Consider the following 19,307-nt stretch of genomic DNA (forward strand, 5'->3'; position numbering starts at 1 on the left):
ACTTGCAAAACAATCTGGGACGTCCGCCAATTTCACACATACATAATTCAGCCTGTTATAACCCCTGATGACATCGTCCCCTCCTGGTGGTCCCAGCTGTTTTAACTTCCTTCTGAACTGCACTGAGGGTGTAAAGTCCCGGATAGACAAAAACATTGCTGCAGCTAAACCAGAGTAAAATGACTCGGCCTGATCAATAAACAAATGAACCCTGTTGTCAGCACCAGCTTCCTCCACCTTAGATCATTTATAAAATTAAAATCGTTCCTGTCTGACCTCAACTTGATTTGCATAAACATACAGTCAGTTTGGTAAACTCAAGCAAGTGTGGCACAAAACCCAGCTCTGCTGAAACACATCAGTGATCTCTGTTGAAAGCCTGTTTAAACTCAGCTGTGTGCGAACTTGGTTCATGTGGCCCAGTGGTTGATCTAATTATCTGTTATGTGTTAAACTAATATAGTTAGCCCTAATGGGCTCTGTGCAAAAAGCACAGGAGGGGACCAGTGAGGCGGCTACATCATCATAACACAACCAGGAGACGTTGTGTGTGTGACAGTGTGTGAGAGGATAGAAGTGGGTAAACATGCACAGATGAATGTTTTAAAAACAAAGTACAAGATCTCAGCAAATACGTGTGTGTGTGTGTGTGTGTGTGTGTGTGTGTGTGTGTGTGTGTGTGTGTGTACTTGTACTTGCTACATAGTAAGGACCAAAAAAGTATTTTACTAACAGAGTGGGGACATTTTGGGAAAGTGAGGACATTTTAGCCGGTCCTCACTTTTTAGGTTTTTAGGTTTAGGTTAAGGTTAGGGTCAGGGTTAGGCACTCAGCTGTGATGGTTAAGGTTAGGGTAAGGGGCTAGGGAATGCATTATGTCAATGAGTGTCCTCACAAAGATAGAAGTATGTGTGTGTGTGTGTGTGTGCGTGTGTGTGTGTGTGTGTGTGTGTACATATACTGTATGTATTCAGTGTGTTGAAATGTTTCATGGTTACTGTAAGCATTAAAGTCTAAATAAATTCTGTCTTACCTGTTTGGAGAAGAAGTCAACCAATCAGATCGGTCAACACAATGCAGAAGTCACAACACAAATACAAAAGCCACAACACCAACACAAAAGCCACAACATGAAGGCAAAAGCCACAACACAAATACAGAAGCCACAATACAAATGCAAAAAGCCCTAACACAAATGCAAATAAAAAGACACAACAGAAGTTAAGCCGAGCAGGGACGTCATTTTCTGAACTCAGGAACACAAAGGGAGATTATAACGGTCTTTCCTGCAACTTGACTGGTCAGTGGACGATGAGGTGGTTACTCTAGTTTGCCTCTGCTTTAGTCTGAACGCTCCTTGAAGTCCAGCCAAAGCTAATAAGAGGCTGCATCACTGGTTGTGCTTGATTGAGCTTAATCAATCTACATATGATTACCAGGACATATCCCACAGCTCACAGCGAGGAGACACTGTCCATGGAAACACAAGGAGGGAATCTGCACGAGAAAGACTGAAACTAACCAACTTTAACCACTTTAAATTCCAATCTTTTAAGTATGGTTGTGCTAAGAAACAACACATTTTCCCTCAGTTCTATAGTAATGTCTAACTGTTATATAAATGAACATGTGCACTGTACAACCCAACAAACTGCAGTAAAAGCCCACACACACTGAAGGGCAGTTATTTCCATTCACAAGTAAGAACTTGTCACGGTGGCTTTTTACTGTGTTTACATTAAAGCTCATCTCAAATCATTGTGCTGACCTTTAGCTGAATGTAACTCTTTACTCGTGCTTCACTTAATGTTTTTTTATGAAATGGTTCTTACTGGTTCAATAGCTTTTTCTCAGTCTACTGGGAAAATTAGTAGGGGTGTAAAAATGATTTAATGCCTCAAAGCACATGTGGCACAGAGTATTTTTCTTCAGATTTTTAGTTGATAATGGATTTTTTCTATCTGTCATAGGAACAGAGTCAGTGAAGGACACAATAAGGAAATGGAAAACATCTGTAGCATTAGATAGCTTTTGCATTTCAGCATTTGAAATGAACATATTCCTGTTAGATACTGTGCTTTATTTCAAAGAGAGATATGGCGCAGCATCCACACCCAATTTGTCATGGTCTGTCATTAGATGGGATCAAGGGGCCCTCAAGAAAAACAGCAACACATAAGAGCTGATGGGTAATTTACCATCAAGGCTGCTAGACTTCCGATCATCACCTCAGAAGATAAATGTGTATCATCGTTGAAAACTGAGAAACATTTTTCCTTTTCTTTTATGGAATAACATCTAAGAAAAAAAACACCCTCTTCTCTTAGCAATATGCTTTCTAATGGTGTTATTGGCTGTCAACAGGGTTAAAGCTGCTACACAAATACAGATCATAGTCAAGTTGTTTCTATTTCAGAGGTATGTGTATATATTTGAATTTTCCACTCATGTGTTCTCTGCTGTTCTTCCCAGGATTCAAGTGTCCTGTCTGCTCTAAGTCTGTGGCGTCCAATGAGATGGAAGTTCACTTCATCATGTGTCTAAGCAAGCCTCGCCTCTCCTATAATGGTAAGGAGCACTGTTGCTACCTTTTCTTCTATGTCAGGAGGCTGGATCTGCTATTTGGAAGGAAAATCCAGGCCCACTGGTGTGCTATAAATAATGAATTGATTTTAGCTTTGGCCCTGGTCATATTTATTGGTCTTCCCAATATTGTGCCAGGTCTCCTGTTTCTGCTGGTGTGCTGATAAATATTCATGACAAGATGGGTGGCTCTACAGACTGACACGTGTTGTTGAGCTAGTCCTTCCAAAACATGATAAATATGAATGAGGGGAATGAGGAAAATCATAAAAATTCATAGGAGTTTATACAACCTGACATGTTCAGTCAGCCAGTTGTGAAAATACAAACACAGCTGAGGCTGATACGATCCCTAATGGCAGTCAACACTTGATAAAACGTGTAACGTCTTTCGTTTCAGGAGATGCTAGTGGTTCCATCTGAGGCCATTATGTCTGTTTGTTTTTAGCATTTCATGTCATTCCACTGCAGCAGAAACCTACAGCGTTCCTTCCGAAAATAGCAATTGGTTTTCCTCTTTTAAAAGAGCTATTTGTAAAATTTGTTATTGCTACATAGCCAACATGTGGGGGGGGGGCGCTAAAGTGAAACCCAGCTGACATTGGGCGAGGGCGGGGTACACCATGGAGAGGATGCCAGTCTCTCAAAGGGCTGAAACATAGAGACAAACAACCATTCACACCCTCATTCACACCAACAGGCAGTTTAGAGTCACCAGTTAACCTGATGTGCATGTCTTTGGACTGTGGGAGGAAGCTGGAGTACCCAGAGGGAATCCACACAGACACCGGGAGAACTTGCAAAACTTCTCACTGTGGGGCGACAGTACCAACCGCTGCACCACCGTGCCATCACTGGTTTATTTAAGTGCATTAATCAATGGAACCATCTACTGAAATATGTTGTATTCATTAGCATTTATCCCTCAATCCAGGGCCTTATCTTTATAGGTTTCTGATGCTGTCTTGGAAAGAGGGTGAAGACCTCTTCTCTTTGGTACAAGTGAATAAATGATGAGTTATATATTACTGATTTATTAAAACAAATAAAAGGACTGGATTGTTACCATTGGCAGTGACAGACATTGTGTCTTAATGCCACTTATAGTTTGGTTGCAGATGCAGTGGCCTTTTGTGGACCAAACATTTCAGTGCTTTTTTTTTTTTACTTTTGCATGTTTTCATCTGTAAGAAAAAACTTCTTTTATGTAGCTGCAGCCGCCAGAATCCTCTGAGGATTGGCAGAACGATTAACATGGCTAAACAGCAACACTCTGGACGCAGCCAATGAGCCGGACACACTAACTCGCTACTGAAATGCCAGGGAATCATTTCTGTCTGGTGGGACTTGTGGCCGTGGACTGTGTGTTCATTTCCTCAAGGAAATGAGCCCAGATGCTGTAGCTGCATCCAAGGATTGTTCTCCACTTGCTGGAGCTAATAACTGTGTAGTGCTGGCCATATTATCTGTTGAGGGAGTTCACCGTTGTTGCTGTTGTAGCAGCAACAAACAGCACATCCCGACCAACTTTTGATCATTACTGGCAACTTCCATGATGCAAATTTTAAGACTGTTTTGCCAAAATTCCACCAACATGTCAAGTTTTCAACTTGACATGTTTCAACCAACTCGTTGCTGCCAGCGTAAGAGTTTGTACCTAGTAACAGTAATTAGTGTGATACAGGGACTGCTTGTGTCTTCTTAGCACTGCTGCACAGGTAACTAACCAAACCACTGCATATTCCAGATAAGAATTCACGGCACCTCCATATGTCTAACCTTTTAATTTTTATTCAGTATAATTTTACACATTAATCAAATGGGATGAGGAGAAAAAAAACTTTAATATGCTGACCTTTATGCATTTTGACATATTACTGCTCAAAAGTCTCAATTCAGATGCTTGAGGTACAATTTTAGAACATAAACAAACTTCTTCAACTTTCATTCAGTGTGCTGTCATACAAATAAAGTTGTCGGGCTGTGTGGAAACCAGGCATGTTTTATTTTGCTGTATTGTGTCTGTGTCATGCTGCTCTGGTAGCTCGTCCCTCGGTGTCACTCCATGCTCCCCCGCTCTCTTTCCTCATGTTATTCAACCACATGTATCTCATGTTTGAGGGGAATTAGTCTTGCTGTTAGTTGTAAGTAAATAAATAATAATAATAAATACAGCGAGTGTGCCAGCTGCTTTTTTAGTACTGTAGTCATCAGTTATTAAACCACTTTACTGTGATATTTGCACATTTGCCCAAAAACATAAAACACAACATTCACTTCATATAGTGAAATGGAAACAAGTCCTTCTTACTCACTGTAGAATAGTTACTGAGGAATATTTACACACAAACTACTATATTAAATCTATATATTCAAGATTTATGCCTGAATCCAACTGATCTATAGATCCACATCTACTACGGTGTGTGTGTGTGTGTGTGTTTGTGTGTGTGTGTATATATATATATATATATATATATATATATATATATATATATATATATATAGTTAATGGGGAGTTTTCTTTTTCACAAATTTACTAGGTAGGTAATTATTTACATAATTGTCTTAATTACCCTTAACAAATCATCCTCTTTGGACCTTAGCTGTGTAGCCCTATGCCCCATTTCATATTACAAAAAAAAGGAAAAAAAAAAGAGTTCATATACACACACACACACACACACACACACACACACACACACACACACACACACATATACATACATACATACATACATACATATATATATATATATATATATATATATATATATATATATATATAATGTGTGTGTGTGTGTGTGTGTGTGTGTATGTATATGTTCGTCATTACACTTGACTGTGGGCAACGCCACATCATATGAATCAAAGTACCTACTTGTCCACAGTCATGCCAGCAGAGTCTGGAGGGAGTGACACAGCTTCTGTATGAGGCTTTCCGTTTATAATGCTGAATGTTACTGACTTGGATATTACTGAAGTCAGTAATGTCGACTCTGCAGAGGTGAGTCTTGTTCCCACTGGGACTGAGTCTGAGTCTGCACTAATACCTTTTTATTTTAGAACAGCGTTTTAAAAAATTATATCTGTCAAGATGAGCATTTTTATCTTTGTATTCGTCTTTGGCATTACTAACATGCCTGAAAATGCTCATCACATGACCATTCACACACAACAAGCATGTGCATGACAGGCAGCAGATTGTCTACTCTGCAACCGACAGTAGAGCAGGGTTTTAAAACTAAAACATATGAGTGTGGATGTAACCTAAATGTGTTTGGCTGAGGAATGAATTAACAACCTATAAAGACATTTACACAGTAGTTAGAAGATACTCACTTCATTTGGCTAAATCAGACTGCTACTGTCTCATGTTAGCTTTGGATAAACTTAAAGGTGCCCTGTTAACATTCAGTGTCACTCAAAAAACCTCATTGTAACCAGTGAAGGAATGAATGTATTTCTGTCTACATTAAACATTTGCAAAGATGTTTTTAAAGTTAGAGCATTACATTATTTCCATTCTTGTTTACTTGCTCACAGTCTTTTTCTTGCTCACCCTTGTCGATGCATTACCGCCACATAGATCAGTGAAATACCATGACACCATTTGCAGGGTTATGTGAACATCACCCACATACAACGTGCACATACATATGCGTTCTTGTGTGTGTGCACAAGATTGAACTAAACAGGCACCCACACAGAGGCACATTTCTCAGTCGCATCTACCAGTGATTGAAAACAGGGGACAATACAATCACATTATGAAAAGACCTCATCACAGCCAGTGTGGACAGGAGAGTTTATTACATCAACCAAAACTGCTTCAGTGTTTGCTGCATTGGGTTACTCTTACTCTTTAAGAAATACTTGAAAAAGTGTATAAAATTATCTCTAATTTAATCACATTTAGCCACAAAAGCTATGACCTAAGCCACAAAAGTTTATTATTAATAAGATCCAAACATGTTACTACTGAGTGGGCAAATTTGCTGCAGCTGATCATCACGACATGAAGACAGTACTGTGGGTTGAACCACCTGAATATTATCTAACTGCAGGTGAGCTCATGGGAAAAAACCCATGAGGTCTTCATATCTTTTGTGTGACTGAAGTATTAGAACACTTTACACTGTTTACTTCTGTTTTAATTGTTGAGTGTGTTGGTAACACCTTTAGCATGAAAATAAATGTCCAAATTTTACTTTTGTAAAAGCCACAAGACACAACACAAATCGGACCTGGGTGGAGCAAGTTGTTGCTGACTCTGCCAGGAGGCTCTAACATCATTCATGTTTATTGTTACTGCGTGTCCATACTGATATCACTCTGCGAAATACCCCAGAATCCAGAGATGTAGTTGCCCACATATTTCAACATGTGATGAAATGTCATATCAAAAAATCTCCAGATGTGATTCAGATTCTTGCAAGACCCTAAAAAGAATATCTCTGGATTCTTGGGGCTTTGGTGCAGTGTATGATAATAATGGTAATATTACACCCGCAGATGTACTGTCTACCTTCCAGTCTACTGTGTGTTTCCTTGAACAGGCTGCTGTTTTAAATTTCTCAGCTGCTCCTGGTTGGTTGAGACACATGATTGACAGCAGCCATGTCTTTTCATTGCCCCTAGCAACTTGTTTATTGACAGCTACTTGTTTGACTGCAGACTGTGTACATGTGCATCTGATCCGGAGCTTAAAGGTCACCTTGTGGGAGTGTGTGTGTGTGTGTGTGTGTGTTTGTGCGCACGGTGTGGACAGTAGTGCTGTTGATAATGATAATTAAACCACACAGACTAAATGATGGAAAGTTGTTTAAAAAAAATGTACAGCTTTGCAAACAGCAGCCAGCTAGGCCCACAAGGCCAGTGCAGTATAAACTAATGTAAGTTTCAAGCCTGCAGCTCAATTCAGGCCGAGAGGAAAGAAGATTGAATGACAGAGACAGAGAGAGTGAAACTGTCTTAAAGAAGATGGGATCCAGAGTGATGGAGTACCCTGATGGCTGATAACGGATGAGAGGAGAGAGGGTAAAAGGAGAAAGACTCCCATAATTCCTCTGTTTTTTTCTCCAGCTCTGTCTGTCTTGTCACTCTTTATTTCCAGCAAATTACTCTCTCTCGTTCCCCCTCTGTCCCTCTTTCCTCTGTGAGTCCGTCTGTCTGACCGCCTCTGTTCCCGCTGTCTAATCTCCCTGTAATGTCTCTCCCTCTCCCTGTCTCTCATTCTCTCTGTTCTCTTGGATTTGTGAGACCCACAAAACAGGCCGAGCTGCAGCTTATCTCAACTCCCAGCATGCCCAGGCGTCTATTGTCAGTCACCTGGGCCGACTGACGGTCGCACATCAACACATCTCTGAGCGAGGCCATTACACATGCACACATTAGCTGTACCATAGATATCAGGCTGGTGTCTGGATGAATCAGTCTGCAGACTCTTCTGCTCTATTTGTACTGACACTGATTATTAGATGTGCAGTTGAAGCATCTAGCGCTGCTAGTCCATAGCTGGTTTTCATTATTACCGCTCAACTGTCTTGTACTTTAAGTCCTAAAATATATTATGCATCAACTATGTTTTAGTTTTCTTGCATTTGCAGGGAAAATATTAATATGTGAATAGACCCCAAACTAGAAATTACATTTACAAGCTGTGAGAATCCAACAATGACAAAAGAGCAAATGTGAGCTACAGGTTTTCACAAGTCTACTCTTACTGTCTCAGAACCAGGACCTGAGTCAGGTTGGAACCTAATTATATTCTAATCTATCTACAATCCAATCAGGTTTAAGCAGGTTTTCCCCAGGTCTCTTTTGGATTGGTTCAGAAGTTTTGGACCCATAAAACCATCTAAGACCTCGATGGATATTGTGAAAAAAAAGTGAAACTGGTAAAAGCGATAGATCTGGTATCTGCCAACACAACAAGCACACTGTACTTTTACCCATATCATGTGTACAGAGTGATGTCGGGTCTAAACGTGTTAATTCCTTTTTAAAAAGTAATCAATTCTGTATCTGAAGACATCCATGCCATAGTAAATCACTCCCCATAATAATTTAAAGACTGCTTTTGTGAAAGCTCTTTTTATGAATGGGAACCTGGACATTTTAACACCCAATAGTTTTAGAGGGATTTCAAGTCTCCCATTTTTAAGAGAAACATGTTTTTAATCAGCTGAATATGTTTTTGAACTCAAAACACTGAATTAGAAATGTTTCAACCAGGTTTTAGGACACATCACAGCCCTGCTAAAAATAGTGAACAGTATCAGAACAATCTGCACAGAAACAGGCCTTCAGTCCTGGTGGTACGTGACCTAAGTGCTGCCTCTGATACTGTGGACCACCAGACCACCTCTTTTAGGTAATAAGATAAGTAAGAGCATGTTTTCTTCTCAAGGATTGATTCTAACTGGTTTACCTCATATCTGTGTGGAAAGAAATTGTCATATCATTTTCTGTAGCACTCCTCCATACCATATGTGGATACCTGAACCACAACTACTACTACACCACTACTTTTTAATTAGTATGCTGGGCAGTGGACTCAATCCAATCTAAGAAGTAAGAAAATCTAGGAGTGATTATTGATTCTGATTTTTATTTCTACACTTATGGTGTAGGTGTCACAAAAACAGCATTTTATCATCTGAGGAACATTGTGAGGCCATTTCTCCCTCAGAGCAACAGAGAGAGAGAGAGAGATGCATACTTTTATTCCCAACAGGCTAGAGTATTGTAATGCTCTCCTTTGTGGTCTACTGGGGAACACAATGAATCAGCTACAATTAATTAAAAATTCTGCTGCGCAAGTGCTGACTAAGACCAAAGACTTTAATTGTCCTTGATTGTCTAGAACCACCACCTTTCTCAAATTGAATTGATTGGACATAGCCCAGAAAGCACACACCTGTGTGTATAAGGTCCCACAGTTCACATGGCCGTAAGTGTTCCCAGGTGTGGCCTCACAAACAGAAGAAGTCTGGAACCTCCAGGACTCTTCCTGGAGTCTGTAACCAGACAAGAAGGGTCTTGGTCAGGGAGGTCCTCTGCAGAGATGGGAGAACCTGTCGGAAGGATGACCATCTCAGCAGCACTCCATCAATCAGGCCTTTATGGGAGAGTGGCTAGGCAGATGCCACTCTGAGTAAAAGGCATATGACAGCCTGCTGGAGTTTGTCAAACAGCATTAAAAAGACTCTGAGAGCAGGAGGGAAAAGATTCTCTGGACTGATGAGACAACAGTTAAACTGTATGAGCAGAGCTCCAAACACTGTGTCTGACAAACACCAGACACTGCTCATCACCTGGCTAACACCAGCTGGGGACTGTCCAGCAGCAGGGACAGGGAGACTGGTCAGAGTCGAAGGAAGGATGACTGCAGCTAAATCTCAAGTCTGGGTTCAGGAGCCTTTGACAGCACCTGTCATTTAAGATATGTTCTGACACTAAGTTTTTTTTTTTGAGCCACATTTGAACTTAAGAAACTGAAAGTGAAAGGTAGAAAAAAACCCCGTACCTGTTGTTGTTTTAAGATGTGGCACGGTTAGACACTAAAAACACACATTTATTAAGGTTGGAGAAAGACTCTCCTGACATCTTCACTGCATACCAATGACGACGAGGAGAAACAACTTGATAAATGTGACACTAAATGCTTCATCTTTGCTGCCCTGAATTAGCACAAGCTTACAGATTGCAGAAATAATTTCTCACATAGATCTAAAGAAGAAGCCAAATGTGTCTCTGTGCTTCCTTACTTGTCTGCACTGTATGTGTGTGTGTGCTGTGCAGTGAGTTAGTGTGACGCAGGTGAGGGTTATTGGTAGCACACCGAGTCCACGTGAGCTGACCACTAGGATCTTTTCTGGGCTTCAACTTGATGATATTTTAATGCCTCCCACTAAATATAGCCCCTCGCACAGAGAGGGAGAGGGGGGCCAGATACAGACACAGAAGTCAGGAGGATGGTATGGAGACGAAAGGAAGCGAAAGAGTGAGTGTGCAGTTTACCTCCTGCAGCTCAGGTCATTGGAGGACACAAACAGGGACAAGACAGAGGGAATTTAGTGCTGTGATTCAGAGAAGCAAAGAGCGACTCCCCCAGCTCGTAACTGATGTGAAGGTGCAGGATGCCAAATGTCTGTTGGCAAGCCAGCAACCAGGAGAGACAGCTCAAAGTCAAGAGGGAAACAGGGGCAGGTGAGAGGAGAGCTAATGATGCAGCGACCTGGGAGAGTCTGCACAACCTCACATCCCATTACCTCATGTTCTGATCACAGCCTAATTTGTTACTGAGTTCATATGTCATGAGATTTGTTATTTTGATATCATTCATAATTTACACATCTCCTCCTCAGTGTTGTGTTAGGCTATTGTTTCACCCCATTTATTTTTGTCAGAGACTTTTTTTCTCAGCTTTCTTTCAAAAGCACCTTGGAGTTTGTGTGTGTGTGTGTATATATATATATATATATATATATATATATATATATATGTACTAGTTTAAACCAGAGTCTACTGCTGTACAGGATGGTAAAGATGGGATGCCTCTTTCTTTAAAGATAATGCAATTATTTTGCCAGCAATAAGCAACATTCCCATTAGCTTCAGACAAAAAACAAATGCTGTCAAAGCTTCAGACCAATAACAGGAACCATCTCTAAGAGACTGCATCCAGAATCACTCTCAGTCATCTACTAGACACTCTGTAGATTTTAGGAGCTCATGAATCATCAAAACTTTCTTCCTTCAATAATAAAGTGTTAAATCACATGACTGTAATTTTCATGAATGAAATGTGATGCATTGCATGTGGGATTCTTAACAGAAACTAGTAGAAGTCAACTTCAAATGAATTTGAACTAACATGTAATTTGTTCATTTGAAGGCAACACATGTCAGTTTATTGTTTGACAGTTGGATAATGTGACGAAGAGCGCTTCATCACCTGACGTTGTAAATATGGCACCATGCACTTTTGACTGTTAGGGGTATGGAAACACATGCACTTCAATAATTGCACAAGCACTTTAATAGGAGCAACAGCACTTTATTGAAGATTTGCACAATACATTTGATAACATTGCATTTTGTACATTTGTATGGCTAGACTTTGCACTATTTATGATTGGAATATTTGTCTCCATGGTTATTGTCCTTTTTAATTGTGATTGGATGGCGGGTGCTGTGTAGGCCACGCAGCTCCACCTGGAAGAGAGGGACATGGGAGTAAATGTGCAGCCATGTTTTAAGGAATAAACAATGAGCTTAGAGTTGAGCCAAAAGAATGTAATGGTTGATGTCATGTGTAGTATGTGCAATAAGTGTATGAAGGTGCAATGAGGGAGCATAAAGTGTGTTAACTACTCACCAGTCTCTTTGTCTTCAGGGTGTTTGGGCAAAAGGCTTCCCCAGACAACAGACCCCATGTTTTATAGTTCTGGGTTAAACCAAGTGTAAATTGGTGTGGGGTGGTTCAGAGATGTGTATTTTATTGTAGTAGATGTAATGTGGGGTTTCGTTTCGTTTGGTAGCAAGGAGGTGAATGTGTGTATGGGGGTGTGAGGATATGTGTGTGTGTGTGTGTGTGTGTGTAGTTGTAAGAAAAAGGTGTGTTAATACATGAGCAGGCACTGGATCCCTGTGAGTGGAGTCTCCCAAGGTAATTAGCCAATACACAGCATAAAAAGGCGCCATTTTAACAACTTGTGTGTTGCTGGTGTGATGCTGGGTGACGCTTGCTCCTGAAGGGGGATGAATAAAAGGCCTTATCTGTTACACATGCCAAACCTGCCTGTGAGTCATTTTATTGCTGTATCGTCCAACCGTAATTGCGGTCCATCTTACAGATAATCCACGAGTCAAACTACTGTTGTGTTTATAGAGTGTAAATTTGAACAGGTCATTACAGTTTCAAGATTTCATTTTTTTTTCCCACGTTCAAACTAAAGTCTGAATTTTGAATAAAAAGTGACAGCCTTCTGAAGTAGTGTACACACTGCACACACCGTGGACTCGACTGTTCTTGTTGAATTGTGGGAATATTTGAGGGCACTAAACAGAGCACAAAGTTCTCACTCAATTCATTTTACACACCCTGCACATGTGTTACAATCTTTGATTAAATAACATACAGTATATTACATAACATACTTTATGTATATGTAACATTCAGTGTAATCTGCTCTTATTTACATTCTATTCTAGCAGCCTGTTAATCAGTCAGCCCCTCCAACTACTACTGACAGGCTGCTGTGACATTTAGGGTCTATTCATGCTCCTCAGAGGATGAACCCTAATAAACTTGGTGAACCCCTGAGTTGTCATCAAGCATTGTCACATCTCACAGATTGCTATAAAACGTCCTGATCTTACTGAAGGTCATGCTCCTCAGAGGGTGAACCATTTTCATGTTAAACACTGCACACATTTACTGCTGTAGATCTCAGCTTTAAATTCCAACTGTTCACTTTACTTACTTAAATATATTATATTATATTATGTTCTGTTCTGTTTTGTTCTGTTCTATTCTATTCTATTCTATTCTATTATATACATGTATACATTTTTCATGCAATGTGGAGGACTTCTTCAAAAATCTTCAAACCAGAGTATAAGTTTCTTCTGTGCTTTCATTTTGCACATTGTGGCTTCATGACACCACGTGCAGGTCTTTAAAGCTTCAGTCTGCCCTGTAGCGTAGGACAGTATGTTACTACCTTCTGTACTGCAATGACCTCGTTTCAGCTCTGGACTTCAGATCACATGCTCGTCCATAATGCAGCTGCAAGATTGTGAAAAGTTTTTAAAAATTAACTTATAATCGGTTGTAAAATTCAGAGGGATTCAGTGGAGGTCAGCTGGGACAGAGGTTATCTGCTCCGATGTGTGACGAGTTGGGGGACTAACTTTATCCAGACGACCTCATCTCTTTAAACATTTTACAGGTGAAAGAAACAAGACTGAATAGCACTCTTCACTTGATTATTAAAGCTTGGATCAGATGTTGACTTTAGATTTAATATACTCTGCACTCGCTGTCAAACCGGCAAAGTCACATTGCTTAAAGTATGCAGACTTTTTTGGAGCTGATTAATCTGAGTGTTTCCTGGTTGGATTTGTATGCTAAGGCAATTTGAGGAAGAGGAGGAGGGGAAGGAGAGCGGCTGTATTGTTATCAGACAGTGTACGTTATGTAGATGCCTGTGGTTTAACCCAGAGCACTCTGTAGGAGAGATGCTGGATGTTTTTAGGAGGGTGACAGAGGATGGAGGGATGGAAGGATGTGCTACAATGAACAATAGGGGGGGGGGGGGGGGGGGGGGTATAGAGAATGGGTGAGGGAGGGAGGAGGAAAGAGGTTATGGGAGTTTGTTGAGGAACTAAGCTGATTTGCAGTCAGAGCACATGTCTTCTGTCTCCATCTCATAGTCTGCCCCCCTCTCCTTATCTATCTATCTATCTATCTATCTATCTATCTATCTATCTATCTATCTATCTATCTATCTATCTATCTATCTATCTATCTTTTTTTGTAAATGTGTATTTACTCGGGTACTATAGCTTAATGTTACTACTTTGTGTCTGTTGGATGTGTAAACATACAATAATGACAGATAATAACAAATAATATGTTAATGGTGTTTTTACAGTTTGTTTCTGCTGTCAAACTTGGACTACAGGGTTTTGAGTTTCAATGAAGTATTACAGTATAATTACTATAGATTGCTTTTACTATGTAAAGTTGAAAATAGTTATTAACCTCTGATTTAATTCATTAAAAAACTTCCATTGCTTCTGGCCTTCTCATCAGTATTTACAGTAATTTAATTCAAACTCATGTACCAGCAGAAAACTTTCCATTTACATCATCAACTCATCATATCCTGCACATGATCAGTTTTCTCACAGCTCTTTGTCAAATCAATTACAAGGTGTCATTATCCTCAGCTCCACCACTGTTGGTAACACACACAGATGCCTGGTTCATATAACAGTAAACAGGTCCTCAATAGGCCACATATGATGATCAGCAACCTCACACATGATCTTTATTCTTCAAGCCAATGACACTGTGTTTCAGATGACCAAGTAGAAGAAAGTTTGGTTTTATTCCAGAGACTTGTGAACATCCTTGATAAAAGTCAGTTTACTCTGTGTATAGACTATGAATGCATCTATAACACACTGGTAATGTGTCTTTGTAGAACCTATTGATTAGCACTTAATTGGCAAATCAGCTTTAATGTCTTCCAACTCTTTCTGTCTTTTCTGTAATCTTTACACTCATATTTAGTATTTTTGTTGCACAGTTTTTTTTTTGTGCGTTCTTATATTTGCAGATTAGCTCGCCTCAAATACGCCCTTGGGTAAAGTACTTTGAAGTGAACTGAACATGTACAGTGAGTGAACAGACAAAGACAACAGTAATTATAAGCAGGAAAAGCAGGAAAACATGCAATAAAATACACCAGTTATCAGTTTAGCACCAGAGATCCATCCATCCATTATCTATACCGTCTATCTGCGAGGGGCTGGAGCCAATCATAGCTGACATTGGGTGAGGGCAGGGTACACCCTGGACAGGACAGCACCAAAGATGACACACATAAAAACAAGCAGATAATCAGTGACTTGAGATTGGCTCATAAAGCCACAGAATACAACACTTTTCTAATATTTTTTTAAATGAAATATGATCCAAAACACAGAGAGGCTTCTGTGACACATTGAACGTCCTGGTAGCAGCGCAGAGATATTCCAGAGGCTTTAAGCTAGTTATTAGCTGCTGGAAGACATCACTATACACAACGACACATTGTGCTACACAACGGGAATATTGGTAAAGGTCTGGGAGGAGCGTAACGGAGCAGGGAGAGGGAGGGGCGGGAGGAGCAGTGGTTTGTGTCTGAGTCTCAGTGCTCATGCTACCTTGATTTCCAGCGCTTGCATTTTGGAGCTTTATTTGACTCACCATGGATTAGAAACTGGGGTTTCTTCAACCTGCAGCCATTCTCCACCTAAAGTAGCAGCCAGAGTCTTTATAGCTGTGTCCCACAGTGGCAAGAGTCTGAGGACTGGCTCTCTACTCAAAAGACCAACAGCTTAGTGCTAATTAGCAAGAGTTGTATCAGCATTTCTTTGAGCTTTCCTTGAAGTGACAAATATATCCATGGCCTGCTCTCTCTGTCTGTGTTGTCAAAGGGCAACCATGATCTGTTGTCACCAGATCCTAATCTGTAAGTAAAACACAAAACTAAAAAATGGAAATACATTTTATGGCACCTTTGGCAGACCATTCACAACCTTTTAAGAGTCTGAATCCAGGCAGTAGATGGGTGGAGACAAAAATATTGTGTTGGACATTGTTGTTTCTTTGCTCTGGAAACAGACTCAAGGCTCTGAATTCTTGAAACTTCCTCTTGTGCATTTTCCTTGTTACAAGCGTGTGTGTGATTCACCAAGCTGCTCTCCTCTCTGCTCTCTGCTGTTTGATATGCTGTCTGAGTCTGAAATTGTCACTGTTTTTGGTACATACTGATATGTGTTGTGCTCTTTGTGTGTGTGTGTGTGTCTGCCACCTTAGATGATGTGTTGGCGAGGGATGCTGGTGAGTGTGTGATCTGTCTAGAGGAACTGCAGCAAGGGGACACCATAGCCAGACTGCCGTGCCTCTGCATCTACCACAAAAGGTGACACACACACACACACACACACACACACACACACACACAAACACACACACACTTACACTTGAATCACTGCCAGTTATATAATTTTGCACTTCTTCTAATTAAATCCACTTACTGGATAAGATAAGATGGACAGTGCTCGTTGCCTTTGATTTAGTTATTATATATATTCTATCAGAGGATAATGAAGGTGCTGCGTGTAGCATTTCTAAACATCCATATATCACTGTCAAATCAGCTTTGATAGCTTGGGATAATTAGCATAAAGAAATGAGAGCAGGCTGGAGATGACTGATAGCTGCTAGTGTTTTATCTCATTAGCTTAGCTTGCTGGTAGGTGTTGGACCTATGTGCAGCTGCAGAAATGTAAAATGGCAGAGTGTCAGCCAGTCACACCACTGATCTCACAGCTCCAAAACAGCTAAGCCAATCAGAGTGCTGTATGACAACTCAACAAATAAAACAAATGAAGAATGACAAAATGATATTTTCTGTTTTTTTGCATGTTGCAAAGCGGCACAATGAGAGTATACAACACCACAACATGTTGCTATATTTTCAGACATTAATTAAAGAAGTAAGTGATAAAAAAAATAGTCAGGTGAAACCATTTACACTCACTGAGCACTTTATCAGGAACACCACACTAATACTGGGTAGTTCCTCCCTTTGTTCTCAAACAGCCTCAGTTCTTCATGTCATGGATTAAACAAGATGTTGGAAACTTTCCTCCATCAGCTGCAGATTCAAGCTGCCAATCTCCTGTTCTACTGCATCCCAGTGGTGCTCTACTGGATTCAGGTCTGGAGACTGAGGAGGTCACTGAAGGTCACTGAACTCACTGTCATGTTCATGAAACCAGTGCATTATTCATTATAACCAGAGCATTATCCAGCTGGATGTAGCCATTAGACGATGGTAAACTGTGGCCATAAAGGGATGAAAATGGTCAGCAACAACACTTTGAGAGGCTGTAGCATTCAAGCCCAAAATACCAAGAACCCACTCCCCAACCCAGTACACCCCCAGCAGCAGCAGCCCGCACTGTTGGGACCAGGCAGGTCCATGGATTCATGCTGCTGATGTCAGATTCTGACTCGACCATCAGCAGAAATCCAGATCCATCAGACCAGGTTTGTGTTCTTGGTGACAGGAGAGGAACCTGACGTGGTCTCTGCTGTTGTAGTTCCTCCACCTCAAGGTTGGACATGTTGTTCATTCTGATGCTTTTCTGCTACACAGTTGTAAAGAGTGGCTGTCAAAGCAGTCCCGTCCGCTCCAACCTGTTCTCCTCTGACCTCTCTCATCGACAAAGAAGTGCTGCTCACTGGATGTTTTTCGATTTTCCTATGATTCTGATTTAAAACTCTACAGACTGTGTGTATGTGTGAAGATCGCGGAGATCAGCAGGTTCAGAAACACTCAAACCAGCCGTCTGACACCAACAGTCATGACACAGTCACTGAGATCACATTTTTCCTCATTCTTATGTCTGATATAAACATTAACTGAAGCTCCTGACCTGCATCTGCAGGACTTTATATGCTTGCACTGCTGCCATATGATTGGCTGATTGGATAATTGCATGAACAAGAAGGTGCACAGGTGTTCCTAATAAAGTGCTCAGTGAGTGTATCTGATCGCATCAATCCAATGCTTTTTCAGTCTGTTGTAAATGTCAGGACACAAATGTGATGCAGCAGTATTTACATTTCAAGGCATTTCAAGAATAAAAGATGAACTGCTGAAGAAACAAAAACTTGGAAAAAACAAAGTTAGAAAAGGTCACGATGCCCATGATTAATGAGATCCGGTAATGCAATGTCTCCTGCATAACAGGCAAAATACTGATCTCTAAGCAGCCAGTCAGAAGCGTATAGAGGTGTGTGGGGTTATTCCTTTAGCAGCATGGTGTCATTTGCAGGCTAATTAATAAAGGTAAACACAGTGAACGGTCGTGGCTCAGTGCCTCTCAAATCAGAGGCTGTATATTTATCAACATATGCGTCCTGCTGCCTTCAAATGGCTGCAGGGATGTAATGAAGCGAAGGAGAAGCTTTTCACACAGTATGATGCAGCTGTCGAAAACAGATACCGTCAGAATCAATCAATCTTTAATTTATGAATCGGGGCTGATTTAACCACATTAGACAAAATTTTTTAATGCCAATTTCAATTCATCTGTTGGTTGGAGAGTGTTTGATTGAAATAGCTTAATTACATTTCAAGCATCATTGTCATTCATTTATTTATTTATTTTACTACACTTAATCTGACAGCGATACTGTAGTTTTCCAGATAGTTTTTACATGCCAATCCTTAGATGTATTGTTTTACATAAAACCACCCTGCAGTAAGTATCATAGTAAAGCTGAGCTCCTCTTAAATGGCATATATTACATAATTATAATATAATTATAACATAATTTTACATTAATGTAAAATAATGCTCATACATTAAGATATATTCCAAAAGTATTTGAAATCATATAACAATTTAACCCCCAGATGTAAGTAAGTAAACTTTATTTATAGAGCACCTTTCAAAACACAAGATAAAGACAATAAGTAATAAAAGCAATCAAGGTTACACAGGGGCAATCACACATAACACAGATGGATATACTTTTCAAAGTAAGTACTTTTATTTTTGATATTTAAGTACTTTTTGCTGGTTCTAGCTCTCTAATTTTACTAAAGTAACATTTTGAGAGTGAGACTTAAACCTGTAGCGGAGTATTTCTACATTGTGGTATAGAACTCTTACTTAAATTGCTACTTTCACTTTAGTAAATCATCTTCTTTTACCACACAAACACACTTACAGTTCCATGAAACACAGAGACAGTGTGAAATGTTACAAGTTTAAAACGATACACATGTGAGTCTCACATACATAATGTGTATGTTCTGTGACTGTGGGTGTGTACAGAGGCCTTCCAACATGCCAACATGTTACTTCACTGCAACAGTCCTCTGTCGTACTGAACTCATTTAAGACTACAGTATAATTCAGTT

General features: G+C 40.2%; 1 protein-coding gene across 1 annotated transcript in view; it reads left to right on the forward strand.

The window, feature by feature from the left end:
* The window catches only part of znrf1 (zinc and ring finger 1), a 73,754-nt gene that overhangs the window by 50,848 nt on the left and 3,599 nt on the right, over positions 1 to 19,307 (forward strand). The window contains exons 2-3 of the mRNA XM_071490700.1: positions 2,473 to 2,568; positions 16,184 to 16,289. Of these exons, the coding sequence (XP_071346801.1) occupies positions 2,473 to 2,568; positions 16,184 to 16,289 (202 nt within the window). The remainder of the gene's footprint in view (positions 1 to 2,472; positions 2,569 to 16,183; positions 16,290 to 19,307) is intronic.

Source organism: Trachinotus anak, unplaced genomic scaffold (genome assembly GCF_046630095.1).
Source record: "Trachinotus anak isolate AG129_WGS33_773 ecotype Australia unplaced genomic scaffold, CSIRO_AGI_Tana_v1 ptg000002l, whole genome shotgun sequence".
Taxonomy (NCBI): domain Eukaryota; kingdom Metazoa; phylum Chordata; class Actinopteri; order Carangiformes; family Carangidae; genus Trachinotus; species Trachinotus anak.